The sequence below is a fragment of the Muntiacus reevesi genome, chromosome 21 (genome assembly GCF_963930625.1).
Source record: "Muntiacus reevesi chromosome 21, mMunRee1.1, whole genome shotgun sequence".
Classification (NCBI taxonomy): domain Eukaryota; kingdom Metazoa; phylum Chordata; class Mammalia; order Artiodactyla; family Cervidae; genus Muntiacus; species Muntiacus reevesi.
The window spans coordinates 25,127,315-25,145,812 of NC_089269.1; the positions used below are offsets into that span (position 1 = coordinate 25,127,315).

At 35.0% G+C, this 18,498-nt stretch overlaps 1 protein-coding gene across 1 annotated transcript in view; it reads left to right on the forward strand.

Annotated features, from left to right (window-relative positions):
• GBE1 (1,4-alpha-glucan branching enzyme 1) overlaps positions 1 to 18,498 on the forward strand; it is a 290,948-nt gene that overhangs the window by 147,207 nt on the left and 125,243 nt on the right. Inside the window, exons 5-7 of the mRNA XM_065913821.1 lie at positions 395 to 530; positions 2,879 to 2,969; positions 7,263 to 7,472. Coding sequence (XP_065769893.1) covers positions 395 to 530; positions 2,879 to 2,969; positions 7,263 to 7,472 — 437 coding nt within the window. The remainder of the gene's footprint in view (positions 1 to 394; positions 531 to 2,878; positions 2,970 to 7,262; positions 7,473 to 18,498) is intronic.

The following is an 18,498-nucleotide window of genomic DNA, read 5'->3' on the forward strand; positions in this document are numbered from 1 at the left end:
GTCTTACTGACAAGAGTTATAAGTATCTTTGAGCTCAATTTTCTGTCCTTTAAGTTACTGAAGCTTGTTGATAAACACTTTGCATTTAATAATTATATATTCATTTCACAGTTCTTATGTTTTCTCTAAGGCTTAGGCTCAAAATACATCTTCAGTCAGTGATAAGCCATAAGTCATTGCATGACTTCTCTTTTAAAATAGGTCGATTACCATGATCCTAACAAGGATTTTTTTTCCCAAAAGAAATTTTAATGGAGGTAGACAGTGCCTTTCATATGTGAAAGTAGCTTCAAAGTGTTTGAGTTAATTCATCATTTCATTTAACATGCTTAATTGGTTAGTGTCATATCTGCATTTTTGGTCTAATTCTATATGTAATTTTAATATTCTGTAGTTTAAACATTCCAAACCAAAGAAGCCAAAAGGTCTACGAATTTATGAATCTCACGTGGGAATTTCTTCCTATGAAGGAAAAATAGCTTCTTATAAACATTTTACATGCAATGTACTACCAAGAATCAAAGACCTTGGTAAGTAATAACTGTGATTTTTATTCAGATAAAATTTTAATGAGTCTGTTCTCTTATTAGAAAAGCTAATTACAAGTGTCTTTTTTTTGTGTTAAGAGATTAAATATGTAATAGAATGCATTTTATTTTAGGCTTCTCAAATTGCCTTGTAATAGTGATAGCATAGAAAAGAGAAATGGAATAAAGATAGAACATAAGAATTCAAGATATTATTCCAATTTCAATTTTAAGTAATTGTGAATTGATGGCTTCCAAAATTGTAGATAAAAACATAAGCATAATTACTTTTCTGCAGGAGAGAATTTTTATCAATTTAAGTGGTCATTGATTATAGCCTGTTCGGTTTAGTCTGGTAGGGGAAAAGATCTTACATTTGTAAGTAACTGGAACTCATTTTGTTTCAGAGCCATTGTATATATAGCTTCTGTTAGGGTGACTTATTTGACAGAAATTTATGGTGCATCTTTCTGTGTGAGACACATTGTTCTAGACGTTTGTATATTGTACTCTAATGACAGACCTTGTCTTCATGGGAACAAACACGAGAGTGAATAGTATGGTGTTGGATTATTGATTGGGAATGCTCTAAGTCTGTTATCTTCTTTTTATAGGTTTTTTTCTCATCGTTTCGCAGCATATTAGCACCTGCTCCAGTAGCTAGGCAGAAAGATAAACTACATTTAATTAGTCTGTTTCTAATAGGCAGTCCACATTTTGGCTAGAGGAAAGTCTCTCATGATGAAGTTTTCATTTACATAGGTATTTGATTACCTGAGATGGTGAGGTCAGGTTCCAGAAACCATAATTAATTAAATGTATGAAGTGAATGTGAATTATATTTAATAGATATTATATTAAGGTTGTTATATTTGAGATGTTCTCTCATCTCATGCTGTAATGAATTGTTTATGAACTATATCTTACAGAACTTTCAGCAGCACAGGCATTTTCTTTTTCTTTGTGTTTGAATTTCATAGTCCAGTACTGTCGCCATAAATAATTTTGTTGTTGTTCAGTCACTAAGTCATGTTCAACTCTTTACGACCCTATGGACTACAGCATGCCAGACTTTCCTGTCCTTCACCATCTCCTGGAGTTTGTTAAATAAGCTTAGGAATGTTTAATGACATAAAATAAATAATAAAATATATAAGTTGATATTTGCTCATAAGATTAATACTTACTACATAATGGAGAAATAAACAACAAACTCTATATTTTTAATTAAGTACTATACTTGACATATTATTGAGAAATAGCTTACACACATATTTAAACTGAGAGAGCTAATTTGTTTCTTTTTTAACAGCAAAGCCAAAGGTAATAATGTCTCAACAGATTCTGAATCATGGAGTTTATGTTGTCCTTTAGACTTATGAATCCCTACTTATGAATGTGAATTTATAATTGTTCCAGTGTTAATTATGTACTAAAATATGTGTGCACAAGAAGTTATACTAACATGAATTAGATTTTGAGAACAGAATAAGAACATTTTCTATGTACAGTGCAGAAGACAGTCAAATCATATTTGAAAATTTTACCAAATTTTTCTTTAAAGAAAAAGAATTTTTTAGTTTTTTTAAAAGACCAAAATTTATTCTAGTCTGATTATTTGCTTACATTAAAAACACATTAATAAGTATTTTTAAGTATTAAGAACATTTAAAAAGACATACCTATCTTTTTGAGTCAGTTCATTTAGAGTTAAAGCAAAACATTTTCAGATAGAGCAAGGAAAGATGTATGTCTGTGTACTTGTGTGTGTGTGCACACAGGTTTACACATGGATGACTGTAGAGTAATTTTTTAGCTGCTAGAAACACCTAAAAATGGAAATGGAAGTGGAAAATGGAAGCATTAATGCTGGCTTCATAAAAGCCACCTTTTAGAAAAATTGATTTGATGGTATATCTTAGGCTAGAAATAAGAGAAATATAAAGAAAAAGGTGAAATAATGTATATGGCATGCAATCAGTTACTTTTATTTGGCTTTCATAATCTTTGAAATGAATATTACAAGTGCAACTGAAGTTTAGCATATGCAGATTGTCATCTTTAATATTCTAAAGCCAAATTAAGAGCATATTTGCATATCATTTATTACTTGTTAAAATGAAGACATTTCAAATAGCTAGACTATAACCCTCAAGAACTAACTGTCCAATTTTGTGTTAGAAGGTCAGACAAGAAAAAGATGTTAAAGTAGTGGAACTTTTTAAAATGACCAGACCTTAGATTATGTGTGAAACCTAATGCCTTTTAAACAGGGGGCTGTGTTTATGTTTTTTTTTTATTACTCTTTTTATATGTGGCTTTTAATCTCTATTTGACCTTTGCTTATACAGGATATAATTGCATTCAGTTGATGGCGATCATGGAACATGCTTACTATGCCAGTTTTGGTTACCAAATCACAAGCTTCTTTGCAGCTTCAAGGTAAAATGAAGGACATGATATCCATTTTCTTATGTGAACAAAAAAATTTAAAAATGGAATGAATTTCTGTATTCCATATGCTATCTTATGACCTACTTTAGGGTTAACAGAGTTAATAAAATCTGAGCATTTTCTTTTCAGATCATAGATTTTTCTCTCATCAAACCTTAGAGACTAGCCTGATTTAACACTGCTTTTCATGAAATGATTTCTGGTACAGAAAATCCAGTTAGCCTGCTGAAATTGTCATGTTTGGAGGCTAAGCTTTAGTGAGAAAATACTGACTTAGTGAAGCCATTATTGCTAGAGCTCATATCCTTTTCTGGAAAGAGACTCACTCATGTAGGAAGGTAACTGAGAAGGCCCTTGGTGGGACTTAAACTACCCACAGAACTGTCCTTCTTCCCAGGCTGAAATCCAAGGCATATGACTCTCTGAGCAGAAAAGCATCAGAGGGTCCTGTGCAGTTGGAGAGGTACTGATCTGAATGACCACAAGTTGCACACGCCCAACTTTGCCCCATGGAGCTTACAGTGTGGTGGCTGATAAACATCAATCCAGCTCTTATTGCTGTTCAGTTGCTAAGTAGTGTCTGAGTCTTTGTTAACCCATGGACTATAGCACACCAGGCTTTCCTGTCCTTCACCATCTCCAGAGTTTGCTCAAAGTCATGTCCATTGATTCAGTATTGCCATCCAACCATCTCATCCTCTGTGGTCCACTTTGCCTTCTGCTTCAATCTTTCCCAGCATAGGATCTTTTCCAATGAGTCAACTTTTCACATCAGGTGGCTGAAGTATTGGAGCTTCAGCATCAGTCCTTCCAGTGAATATTCAGGACTGATTTCCTTTAGGATTAACTGGTTTGATCTTCTTGCTCTCCAAGGGACTCTCAAGAGTCTTCTCGAGCACCACAGTTCAAAAGCATCAATTCTTCAGCACTCTTCCTTCTTTATGGTCCATCTCTCACATCTGTCCATGACTACTGAAAAAGCCACAGCTTTGAATATAGTCCTTGTGGGCAAAGTGATATCTCCGCTTTTTAGTACACTGTCTAGGTTTATCACAGCTTTTCTTCCAAGGAGCAAGCGTCTTTTAATTTCATGGCTGCAGTCACTGTCTGCAGTGATTTTGGAGCCCAAGAAAATAAAGTCTGTCACTGTTTCCATTTTTTCCCCATCTATTTGCCATGAAGTGATGGGACCAGATGCCTTGATCTTAGACAGAAATCCAGTAATCATATATATTATGATTTCCACTTGTAATAAAAGCTAGGAAGAAGACGGAAAATTGTTCGGATAGCATAGAACTCGTGGTTTGGCCAGTTTAGATTAGATCTAAACTGATGTTGCAACTGAGATTTAAAACATGATTAAGAGATAAACAGTTTTCAATCTTAAAAAGGGGGTGTTATCTAGGGGGGAAGATGAAGTGGGAGTACATAGATAGCATTCCAGACATAGAGAAAAGATACTGATCCCTTTACTTATTTCTCTTTATAGGATTTCTCCTTGAACGACTTATCTGTCCTTATTGTCCCTAATTCCTCCACTTCTCTTCTTTCTTGAGCTCGTTCCAAATAGGTACTCCACCTCTTTGCTGAAATTGCTCTTATATAAGGTACTGATGGCCTCCACATATTAAGTCAATCATCAGTTCTTAGCTTACTTGACCTGTCAGCAGCATTTGGCACAATTGATTACTCACGCCTTCTTTCAACTTTTTTCCTTTTTTTGGCTTTCAGAATATTAAACTTCCCTGTGGTTTTTCTCACGTCTTTTCTTGCTGCTTCTTTATTTCCTTGGTTCTTTCTTACCACTAAAGATGGGCCCGCCTAGTGCTCAGCCCTTGGTTCCATTCCCTTCTGTATTTAAATGAAGTGTCTTTAGGGTCTCATTAAGACTCATTCTTTCTTATGGCTTAAATACACTTTATATGCCGACCGCCAAATTGAAGTCCCCAGTCCTCACCTCTGTTGTGAACTTCATACTGTGTTTATTTGAGGTTGGAATATCTAGTATGTATCTCATACTTAACCTGTTCCAGACTATATTTCTATTCTTATCTTCTAACCTTCTTCTCTTGTTATTTTCCTTAATGCAATAAATGACATTTCTGTCTTTCAGTTACTTAAGCCAACTGCATTATACTTGCCTTTTCCCTGTATGGTCTACACTACACTCTAATTATCAGAAAACTAGCCACCTGTAACTTCAGAATATATCCCAAATCTTTCTGCTTCTCCTGTTCCCATGGCTACCACTCTGTCCAAGTTGCCACTTCTTACCTGAGTCATTTCATTAGCTTTGTAATGGGTCACTCTGTATTCTCTTGTCCTCCTTCCCTGGCTTTCTCCTCCACACATGGACTGCTTTATGCAAAGTACCCAACGTCATCTGTTTAAGATGAAAATCAGCTCATGTCACTTTCATGTCACTCAGAACTCTCTAACAATTTTCAGGTCTCTTTTGAAATAAAAGCCAAATGTCATACATTGATCCAGAAGGCCTCGTGTTATCTGGGTCTTGGACAGTCTCTGGAGTCCTCTCTTTCTTGATCATTACACTCCAGCCACACTAGTGCATTTGTTCTTCTTCAGATGCTCATTTCCATCTCCAATGCCTGTTTATTTCTGAACACTCTTCCTTTACATATTTGCATGCCTTGCTCCCTACTTCTTTCTTATCTTCAACCAAATATTGCCTTAGTCTTAAAGCTTTCACTGATGGCCTTATTTAAAATAACAAACCTTCCCTTCCCACTAGTGGCCTGGCTTCATTTTTCGTTTGAGCAGTCACTGCTATCTGATATTCCACATATTTTGCTTATTTATTTCCTATCACCCAACTAGAAAACAAATCCCATAAGGCCAGTGATGTTTATTTTGTTCACTAGTGAATCACAGAGCATAGAAAAATTTATGGCACACAGTAGACTGCTTAATAAGTATTTGTAGAATGAATGAATGAATGAATGAATGAATGAATAAAACCTTAAGGCTGTTTATTCATTGAACATGCTTTTCAGTGAGTGGCAAAAGAGGCCAGGTAGCTAGGATAAGAAGAGTAATGGGTAGAGTGTCATAAGATAAATCTAAAGCTTTTGTATGTGTTAAGTCACTTCAGTCGTGTCCAACTCTTTGCAACCCCATGGACTGTAGCCCACCAGGCTACTCTGTCCATGGGATTCTCCAGACAAGAATACTGGAGTGGGTTGCCATTTCCTCCTCCAAGGGATCTTCCCGACCCAAGGTTCAAACCCACATCTCTTATGTCTCCACCATTGGCAGGTTGGTTCTTTACCACAAGTGCCATCTTGGAAGTCCCTAAAGCTTTTGAAAGGAGCCAAATTAGATAGTGCAGTAGGTCATGATGAAGAGAGACAGAAATCAATTCATCACAAGTATGATTACTTATTTAAAAGGCAAAAGTTGATGCTATGATTTGAAGTGAAAGTTGCTCAGTTGTGTCTGACTCTTTGCGACCCCATGGACTATACAGTCCATGGAAGTCTCTAGGCCAGAATACTGTAGTGGTTAGCCTCTGCCTTCTCAGCGAATCTTCCCAACCCAGGAATCGAACTGGGGTGTCCTGCATTGCAGGCGGATTCTTTACCAACTGAAGAATCAGGGAAGCCCTGATACTATGATTGACTGCAATATTGAGACTTTATAAAGGTTCAAAAAGGTCTTCCTGTAGGTGGTGAGTTTTGCTTCCTATTTCACACAGACTAGAAAACCATTTTTAACACAAATCCATGTACATGTGAACTGCCCATCTTTCCTGCTTGGGTGGTGACAGGGCCCACTGGTACTTGGGGTGTTCCAGTCTGGGAATAAGTAAGTGCAGTAGAGATGGCCTCAGTCAAGCCACTAAGGATACTCAAAGAAGTATTCTAAGAGCCCCCTAGCCCCAACCATGCATATACAAAGGGATGGCCAGGTATGTAGACAGGAATGACCATGCCTCTTAAACCAACTAGCCTTGGCAATGGAAATCAGAAGCTCTGAGTATGGAGAAGGGGAATTTTCCTATCTGCCTCCTCAAAATGTGAATTTTTATTGGGTTATAAATTTACAGTTATTAGTCAGATTATTTTTTATTAAATGCTTATAAAAATGCCTGATAGCAAATATTAAGCAACTTTGACCTGTATCTAAGTAATATATCATACTACATTTGCATATTTAAAGTATCTAATACTGTTCTGGTAAAACAATTGATTCTCAATAAAGAATTGGTTGTTTCCTTTAAATATGAAGTGATCTTATTTTTACTGTCTCTTTTACCTTCAGCCGTTATGGAACTCCTGAAGAGCTGAAAGAACTGGTTGATACAGCTCATTCCATGGGTATTACAGTCCTCTTAGATGTGGTACACAGCCATGCCTCAAAAAATTCAGAAGATGGACTAAATAACTTTGATGGGACTGAGTCCTGTTACTTTCATTATGGACCTAGAGGGACTCATGTTCTATGGGATAGTCGGTTATTTGCCTACGCCAGGTATGTACATATAATATGGAAATGTCTTATTTGTTTAAAAAATAATTCAAGGAGTTTTACCAAATTAATTGTATGTGTACTCTCTCATTGATATCTTAATTTTTAAAAAAAATTTTATGAGAAATGTTTATCATACATTGAATTTACCTTGTTTTGATTAGCACATGTATTAGTGGTTAGTTGCACTAACTTTCAGTTTTACAAATCACATGCTATTTAACATATATTGGTTAAATTGCCACTTAAACGTTTAATGTGAATTTTTTTATTATCTAAAGAACACTTTATCATTTTGAATTAAACATAGAAAATTGCCTTTTAATTGAAAAATACACATTGTTTTAAGTAGACTACTAAAAATACTTTATGTTTTGCTATCTTAATATTACCCATGTTTTTGATTGCAGCAGGATCTTAATAGTATCATGTTTTTAATAGCAGTTAAACTCTATGAACAACTAACATTAGTTTGTAATATGTCAGGTATGGTGCCAGGTGTTTTAAATATATTAGCTACATATTTTATATATTATGCACAACAAATCTACTTATATGTAGTAAGTACTATTGTTATGACCACCTTTCAGGTAATAAACTAAGGCTTAGTGTTGAAACAGTTTCTTAAGATTAAAACACATCTCTGACTTGCCATCTAATTAGAAGGGTGTTTAAGTGATTAAATCTAAATTCCAAAATATGGTAATAAAACTTTTTAAACTAAAAAATATTATCAATTTGTATCCATTTTTTATCATAAGTGAAAATATGTTTTCAGGTATATTAAAAGTGGCAGGGTGTCAAGTTATGTATAACTAACTAACTTTTTTATAATATTTCCGAAAGAATTTAATGAATTTTCTGTTGGATGTTACACCACAAATAAATAAGAACACATATGGGAAACCAAAAGAGTAGAAAAATGCTTCAGCAAGTACTTGGATAAAGTGAAAAATTCTAATTTTTGAACATAAATTAGATGACTTTTACATGGAAGAAGTTGTTTTGCTTCACTCTTAGTAATAGGCATTATTTTATATTTCGTAGCCATATAGGAATCACTCATGTCAGATGAAGCAGCATAATATATGAGAAAAGACACAAGAGGCAGAAGCAGGTGGCAGGGTTCCAGGCCTAGTTTCACTCTGGTACAAATTAATCATTCTGGTTCTCAGGATTTTCATTATAAAAGGAGGCAGAGTTTTGGGACTAATACAATTCCCTCCGTAAAGGTATTTTGTTATTTGTGTCATCTTATTGAACATTGGTTTTTATACTACAGATTTATAAGTAAAAAAAGGACTGGACCTATGTTAATTCTATGATACAGCTTAATTTCATTATTGAGTAAATCTTTTAAAAGTAGAATGTGGATGAGAAATACAATTAATGAAGCTTTCTGGTTCATATTTGGATGAATAAGTGTTGACTCTATCCTGTATAACTATGTCTTATGAAAGAAGTATACTAAATTGTTAAGTTTTTATGTTTTGAAACAATTTTGATGTGGAACTGAATCTTAAAAAGAAATACATTCAGTAGGTGCATTTCTATGTTATGATACTTTATTTTATTAAAATATGTATTATACTATATTTTTTCTCTATCTTGAGCTCTCAAAGTCCATTTAATGTTATCCAGTTTTTTAAGGAAAAAGAATTACACATAACTGTCTTTAAAACTTTTCTGGTATTGAAATTAAGACATATTTAAACTTTAATTTAATACTTATTTTCTTTTTCATTGAATTAACTATTAATCTTTATCAAGTGCTTACTTTTGGTAAATATAATGTATGATTGCAGTTTTCTTTTCCTTATGATTGTTTTTGGTTTTGTTATGTCATGTAGGCTTAGACTTTTGTAAATATAGTTCCATTCAAAATATATTTCTATAATTCAAATATTTTGTTTACTTCATATGTCTAAATCCTCTAATTTTTATAGAATTAGTATTTCTATATAGATTTATGCTTTTAGTTACAACATCATTAAGCTACATAGATAAATCCTATAAAACCAAATTTTTAAAAAGCTAAATCCAAATTCACACAGATAATTCTATAATATTTAGGTTTGTCAATTTATAACATGCTAAAGATTCCAGGATCCTTATCTTTGAATTATTCTCTCAATGCATGAATGCCAAGTTGCTTCAGCCATGTTCGACTCTTTGTGACCCTATGGACTATGGCCCGCCAGGCTGCTCTGTCCTTCAGATTCTCCAGGCAAGAATGTTGGAGTAGGTTGCTATGCTCTCCTGCAGAGATCTTCCTGAGCCAGAGATCGAACCCACATCTCTTATGTCTCTTGTATAGACAGGCTAGTTCTTTACCACTAGTGCCAGCTGGGAAGCACATACTGTGGTGTAATTGATTAAAATCTTTATTGACAAAAAATTTATATTAGCCTGATGAAAATATATTACAATTTTCTTTTACATTCTCTTCCTTCTGTTCTGACTAGTTGGAACATGTTAGTCACTCAGTCATGTTGGACTCTTGCAAACCAATGGACTGTAGCCCACCAGGCTCCTCTGTCCAGGGGACTCTCCAGGCAAGGATACTGGAGTAGGTTGCCATTCCCTTCTGCAGGGGATCTTCCCAACTCAGGGTTCAAACCCTGGTCCCCTGCATTGCAGGCAGACTCTTTATTGTCTGAGCCACCAGGCAAGCCCCATCTCACTAGTTATAGCACGTGTAATATAACATTGTTTTGGCATAATGCGAAAACCATTTTTATAATCAGCATTCATGATTAAAGTCCTTTGCACTTTTGGTTGTTTATTGCTGCTTAACAAACCTGCTCAAAATGCAGTGACTCCAGATAAGGGCAGTTGATTATTTTACTTTTAGATCTGCAGTTGGGGCATAGGTCAGTGTGACATCTCTCCTCTTTTCCTTCTTACACTCTAGGTCTGGAAACAGACACAGCATCATTTCTGCTGCAAGTTATTGTCCAAACAGTTACAGATTTGGGGGTGTGCATCCTTTAATTTCACTCTTAGGCGTATCAAAGAGTTTTACGGTTAAATTTCACAAATTTCCACATCTCACACATTTTATCCATACACAATAAATATGCCATTTCACAAATTCAAAAGAGATATATTAAAATAACTGTCTATGTGAAAATATTATTGCTTTTCTCAGCTATATTTCTGTGGTAGAGAGTTTGTCTGAAATAGCAATTTTCAAAAAAATATACTAATCAATATAAAAGTAATAATGTCATTTTTGTTAATTAGAAAATATAAAAAAGCATAGGAAATCCAGAATATAAATTATTATTCTTTATAAATATAAATAACATTGTTTGTATGTGGCTGTACCTAATGAGCATTCTTTTCATGCATGTAGGAAGGGAAAGTTGCTCAGTCGTGTCCGACTGTTTGTGACACCATGGACTATACAGTCCATGGAATTCTCCAGGCCAGAATACTGGAGTGGGTAGCCATTCCGTTCTCCAGGGATCTTCCAAACCCAGGGATCGAACCCAGGTTTCCTATATTGCAGGTGGACTCTTTACCCTCTGAGCCATGAGGGAAGCCCAAAAATATTGGCGTGGGTAGCCTATCCCTTTTCCAGAGTGTCTTCTTGACCCAGGAATCGAACCAGGGTCTCCTGCATTGCAGGCAGATTCTTTACCAGCTGGGCTACATGTTTTATCCATGTAATCACAGGAAAACCCAAACTCTTGCTATTACTATATACATAGGATAGCTACTTGTTTATAATTTTCAGTTTGTTTCTTATCCAGATGAAATCAGCAATTATATTTATACTTCATGTTTTAAAAGACAGATTATTTTTCACCCCTTATCTTTAATGTGTTGATTAATATTATACTCCATTAAAAAGTAGATATAAAAAGGGTTCATGGTTAACCTATGATCCTAATAAGCCTCTTTTTTGAAAACTTGGAATAATTTTTGAGAACTTGGAATAAATTTTGAAATTATCGTGTTTACTGTTTGGAAAAGTTGATCTTATGTAGAATCAGTTTCTACAGAGATATGTTGCTGATGCTCATTTCATCCTGTCTCTATGTCACAACCTGTCACCACTTATAATTTCTGATTCAAGTGCCATCATCAGAGTTGCCAGAATTAAATCTCTCACTCTGAGTAATACCAGAGATCCTGACTGTGCTATTTCATTACCTGCTATGAATAAATTTCCAATCAGGAGCTGCCCATGTTTTAATTTTCTGTCTACTCGGCTGAACTGCCTTCTAACTCTGCTAAATTACTAATGACAGTTCATAACAGAGATTGGCTTGTTCTTTCTCTAGTTGGTAAAGAGAACTTCTTGATAAATCTGTCACCCATAAGTTTCAGAAGTTTCTAGAATGAGAAATAATGGATATGATTTAATGGTTTCAGTTTTAAATGCTACTTTTTCGTATGTGTCTGGCACTATGTAAATGCACTTGATAAAATTACAAAGACAGCTGCACATTTGTGGAGCTTAAACAATTATTGTATCTTAACCTTTACTAAAGCACTAGATGAAAATAGTTTCTTTCTTGAGTATTTCCTTCAAAGATAAGATATGAATCTCACAGGAGATAGCATAGTAGAGCTAATGCTCTTTTTTTTTTTTTTCTTCCCCAGAACCTTACATTTAGGTACAAAAGTAATGTAATCATATTTCTGTCAGCATGAGTTTGTAATGTGACAACTATTAGGCAGGAAGATGCTCTACTCTTATCTTGAGTTATTAGAGTTCCTTTCAGAAATAAAAGTGAATCTAGTTTGATCTTTTAGGGTCCTAACTACATAGAATAAAATAGCCTTTAGTATAGACACTATAGTATTATTTGGGTCTTTTACTTCTCTTTAGGTCCATTCCACAAGTTAGAATGAAGAAGGAAATTCGTGGGGACCATCTCTGCTTAGAATGGATATTTGGATCTTAAATATTCTGTGATATCTTATGTGGTATTTCTTTTTTAATTTGTTAATATAGTGAATTGCATTTACTGATTTTGAATGTAGGTACTAAAATTCTAAACAAAAATTTGACATGTATTTATATGATATTTGTTGTTTAGTCACTAAATTCTGTCCAACTCTTTTGCAACCCCATGGACTGTAGCTTGCCAGGCTACTCTGTCTATAGGATTTCCCATGCAAGAATAGTGGAATGGGTTGCTAATTCCTTCTCCAGGGGATCTTCCTGACCCAGGGATCGAACCTGCATCTCCTGTGTGCATCTCTTGCATTATAGGCATATTCTTTACTGCAGAGCCACCAGGGAAGCCCATTTTTACGATATTACACCATGACTAAATCAGATATTAATGATAAGTCTTAATTTAAGGATTACTGTCATTGATATATTAATTAGTCTTCCCTGGTAGCTCAGATGGTAAAGCATCTGCCTGCAATGTGGGAGACTCAGGTTCAATCCCTGGCTTGGGAAGATCCCTTGGAGAAGGAAATGGCAACCCACTCCACTACTCTTGCCTGGAAAATTCCATGGACGGAGGAGCCTGGTAGGCTACAGTCTATGGGATCACAGAGTCAGACAGACTGAGCGACTTCACTTTGTACTTTGTACTTTGATTTATTAATTAATGAGTATATGACATCATGATGACTAGCAGGATATTTAAAAGCTATGCATCCAGGACATGGATGCAAAACTCTAAATTTTTTATTTAAAAAAACTTTGAAGTCATTTGCTATTCTGTGATTTTTTTTAAAAAGCAAAGAACAAAAAGCCACAGACCATCAAGTAAAATGATTGCTCTTTTTTTTAATAATAAAAATGGCCACAATAACACAGAGAAACAGCAGGAAGAAGGTAAATGTGTTCAACTACTGTTAAAAGCAGGTATCTGAAAAAGTTTTAACTTCATATAGGATGCATTGATAGATATATATGCTTGAAATTTCTACACATATGTTTATCAGAAGTTAGGGAATAAACAAATATAAAAAATAACTCCCTTCAGGGTATAGGTGACATTTTAACAACTAATTAGAAATAGCTGCTTTCAAAGAAAGTTTAGCTATGGGGAAATCATTTGGGGCAAAATATCAAGAAAAAATTTCCATCTTTGTGCTTTTATTGCCACACATAATTTCAGTCATAAAGAACGTTTGATGTGCATACACATGAATCTTAGAGCATTTTTTGCCAAGCTTCTAAAATTGTCCCAATTTTAGTTTATCTTAAACCCATTGGTTATAATTATAGATATAAATGAATCACCTTGTGGTTAATTGACAAAACCATTTGACTAACTTCAGGGAAAATTAAATATATAAGCCATATTTCATGAAAGATGGTAGATAGTGGAATGAGTTGGAAGAAATGTTTTATAATTTAGTAAAGATAGCCACTGATTTTCTTTCATTTATATCTATATAATATCACATAAGTGAAGTAAAGCTGCTCAGTCGTGTCCAACTCTTTGCTACCCCATGGACTGTAGCCCACCAGGCTCCTCCGTCCATGGGATTCTCCAGGCAAGAATACTGGAGTGGGTTGCCATTTTCTCCTCCAGGGGATCTTCCCGACCCAGGAATCGAACCCAGGTCTCCCGCATTGTGGGCAGACGCTTTAACCTCGGAACCACCAGGGAAGCCCATAATCTTACATAGATATATCTATTTTAGTGAGCTATTATAGCCAGGATAAGCATTAAAATCACATACCAAAGTGGTTGTAAGTTTAACCAGATCTTGAGTATTTTATCTTTATTTTAAAGTTAGTTTCTTTTTGTGTGTCTATTACTATATTACTAACGTGGCATATATTTGTGCTGAAAAGTAAATACGTACATGGAGGAGTGTGCAGAAAAGTAATTACTGATAAAGTACACAGTTAAAAAAGTTTACAGGTAATTGCTTAGGTAAATTAAGGTTAACATCAAAGATTTTTTTTTAAGCAAAAGAAACTTTTTTTTCTGATCAATTTATTCATAAATTTATTGAATGATTTTTAAAATAAACTTCCTAAGTGTATACCCTATGTCCTATCTTTAAGGAGACAATAGTTTTCATTTATTTTATTAATATTTAGCACAAAACCCTAAAAGAAAATGTATGTTTAATTTCTTAGGCTAGGTTTCAGAACATTTAGTATTTTTTAAAATTGAAGTAACACAATATTGTTTTAGACAAATACCTGTCTTGTTCACTATAAAAAGCAAATCACAGATGATTTAAAGATAATTTTGGACATCGATTTAGCAAACAGCTAGCTATTCCAAAGGGAATCAGGCAATTAAAAGTAAACAAGAACTTATGCAGCCTATTCATTAAGAATATTAAAATTTCACAGAATTATTTTTAATAATGCTGGATGTCCCATAAAAATTCTTTCTGTTTTCTTCTTTTATAGTATTTTTTCTCTTCTTTTTAGTAACTCTTCCTTATTTCACCTTGATTAAGGAAACTGGTTAAATGTACCATTTCAAAGAAGGTAGAGTCAGATTCAAAATGCAGACAGACTAATTCTCTTTTGTACAAGAGACTAAGAAAGTTGCTGTATCAATCTAATCTGTCTGGATTTGAGTTTGAATGGTAGAAATATAACTTCTCTCACAGGGTTTATGAGATTATTCAGCTTCGCAGAAAGGTTTCTATTGATGCAGAGCACAGCCCTGGAGTGAGGATTTACAGTCTTTGTATAAACTTTGTGCCTGGTATTATCTGCATCGTTTATTCCCACAAGTCTAGAATTTAAGTACACACGGATATCCTGAAAATATCTTGAGTATTTAGGTATTACTCATAACACTCACCTTCTTAAATGCAAACTCACTCTAACGTAGGACTGTTCTTGGTAATTTACCTTAAACTTGAAAAGGTAGAGCATGGTCTAAAAGCAACTTTTTAAACTTCAGACATGGGTACCTGCTTGTGAAAATGGTCTGAAAGTCCCTATTCAATGGTTGTTCATTTGAGTCTGGGATTTTCTCAAGTAAATGATAATATCTGGGTTTTTCTTATGACCTTTTTAAACAAGCAGGTGCAATGTGAAAAAAAATCAATTTTTCTGTTTTTATCTGTGTGTACCAAAACAGCTTGTTTAAGCATGTCTCTTTTCTAGGTTATGGACTAGCAGTTTTGAAGTTATAAAGAGGTATTTCATGGTTTCCCAGCTGAATGATTTCCTTAGTGTCATGCTGCTGATAAATAAACCATGTTACAGTGAGCCAGTTATTTTCAGAAAGTATAGATATCGCTTAAAATTTTGGAAGGACACATATTTATAAGCAACGTAAAAATTATTTATTTTTTGAGGGTCTCCTCCATTCATTTGGATCAGTGATCAGACATATTTTTCCCTAACTTCTGAATTTCCCATCTACATTTTGTGATGGTGAGATATCTCTATTTGGTCTTTACTCTTCTTTTTCTTTCACTGTTAGTAAGATAAGCCATCAGCACCAGGATTTCTTTCATTGTCTCTTTCCAGCTTAAAATATCTTCCCGAGATTAGACCGTTTCCCGAGTAGCATTTCAAACTTCTATCTGCTAGAAGTATTTGTAAAACTCAAGGGAAGTTATAGCTGACATTTTCTCTTAGTTCTTTTGGAAACAAAACAGCCAAGTTTTCTAAGACATAAGCCTATTCTTAGCACTGTGCAGAGATGGCAAATGGGGCCAACTAGCTCTCTAACGGGTCACCTGGCCTCTGTAAGCGATGATGATCATGATGATTATGAAAGTGAAAAAACAGTGTTAGTCACTCAGTCATGTCTGACTCTTTGTGACCCCATGGACTATAGTCTGCCAGTCTCCTCTGTCCATGGAATTCTCCAGGCAAGAATACTAGAGTCCACATACCATGAACCTGCTTAAAGTGTGCAGTCCCAGTAGCCTTGAGTCTAGCCACAGAGATGTGCAACCATGACCATAATCAATTCTAGAAAAATTTTGTTACACCTAAAAGAAACCCTCTACCCGTTAGAGTGTATGTGTGTGTGTGTGTGTGTGTGTGTGCTCAGTATCATCTGACTCTTTACAACTCCATGGACAGACTGTGGTCAGCCTGGCTCCTTCATCTATGGGATTTCCCAGGCAGGAATACTGGAGTGGATGGCCATTTCCTTCTCCAGGGGATCTTGCCAACCCAGGGATCAAACCTAGGTCTCCTGCATTGCAGGTGGATCTTTACAACTGAGCCAGCAGGAAAGTGCATGATGATTAGAGTATAGCCTTTATGAAGGGTCATTCAATTTGAAGGCATTAGGCGACTTGCATACCTTATTGAACTTTCTTCTCTAACCACCTGATAATGCAGTGTCTCCTCCCATCTTTTGCCATTTCCTATCTTCTATCCCTGCCTCATTTTCCTCTGTTGCGCTTACCACCATTTTGCATTTGAAAAAGATAGTAATAACTTGTTAAATTTGAATTTAGTAATATATTTGCTGTTTATGTATTTAATGTGGAAGTAAAGTTAATTATTATTTCCTATAGATTACATTTTAAGTAACGCACTATGTGTTTCTCAAACTTTTCAGCATCAAATTTTCTTGGCATGAAAGTGACACTAAAGTATCAATTTGGTAGGGTTACCTATTCTTTGGGCTTCCTGGTGGCTCAGACAGTAAAGAATCTGCCTGCAGTGTGGGAGACCTGGGTTCAGTTCCTGGGTCAGGAAGGTGCCCTGGAGGAGAAAATGACAACCCACTCCAGTATTTTTGCCTGGAGAATCCCCATTAATGGAGGAGCCCAGCAGGCTACAGTCCATGGGGCTGCAAAGAGTCAGACACGACGGAGCGACTAAGCATAGCACAGCTACTATTTAGAACTCTGTTCAGTGAAGAAAGCTGTCAGTGATACTTCCAGCCACAATGATGATGATAATAATAAATACTGATTACAGTGTAGATATAAAAGATCTGACATAAGTGATTTTAGAATTAAGTGACCTCTATCTCTCTGATCTCAAACCAAGCTGTTTAACACTTGAATCTGAGATTCATATATGAAGAGCTCATAATAATAATATTATTATTTATGTACCACAGAGCAGTTGTTTAAACTATATAAAATAACATCATTGGAAATGCATGACATACTATACGTAGAAAATTATGAAGAGTTTAGAGTTGTACTTGCAGATTTTTAGTAAAGGTGAAAGCAGATCTCAAGTCACAAACCAGTCATACCTCAGTCACCACTGAGGGAAACAGATCAGGTGGCAGTCTTGGCAACAGAACAAATAGGTCCTATCTGGAGGAGCTGCCACCTCCAAGCTCCTGGGGGTGATTACCATGTGAGAATGTGGCCCGTGAAGCCACATCTTCCAGTTCTTTAAGGTCAGAAGCCCACATTTTATATGAAATATTCCCACTTTTAAATGTCTGCAATTACTTTATATTTTTGAAGTGAACAAAATTTTGGGATTGAAAACAATCTCTGGGCCTCCAGGGCTATCTGTGGACTCTGAGATGGGCCTTAGGTTGAGAGAGTATCAGATTCTATAAAACCTCCAAAATTAAGTAGCAAATTAGATACTGAGTCAGATATGATAATAAGACATTACAGTTTAAACACAGCATTGTCATTCAACTTTCTTTGCATTAGCAGTTGTAATAAACTTGTAGTGTGATACTGTCACTCAGCAGAATTATGTTAGCATCTCCTTGATTTTAAGTAGCCAATGAATCAATAAAATAAGTGCCTTTTAAGATCAAGTTCAATAAATCAAATTTCACATTCAATGAAGAAATGGACAGAGTTAAAATTCAGCAGCCTTTTTAATTTTAATTGCATCTAGGTTTTAAGTAATTTCTTTAAAAATATGTAACTGTAGTTATTGACTTTTGGAGAAATTATAGAGAATGGGTAGAGGTCTGCTGGGTTCAAATACTATTTCCACTACTTAGCATGTAACCAAAGCCAGGTCAGTTAACATTTCTAAGTTTAATTTCCTTATCTGTAAAATATGATTCTACTTGTATCTCCTTTGTGTGACTGTAAAGATTTAGTGACAGACTAAATGCTAAGAGTTTTGCCAAGAGAATGAACCGGTCATAGCAAACACCCTCTTCCAACAACA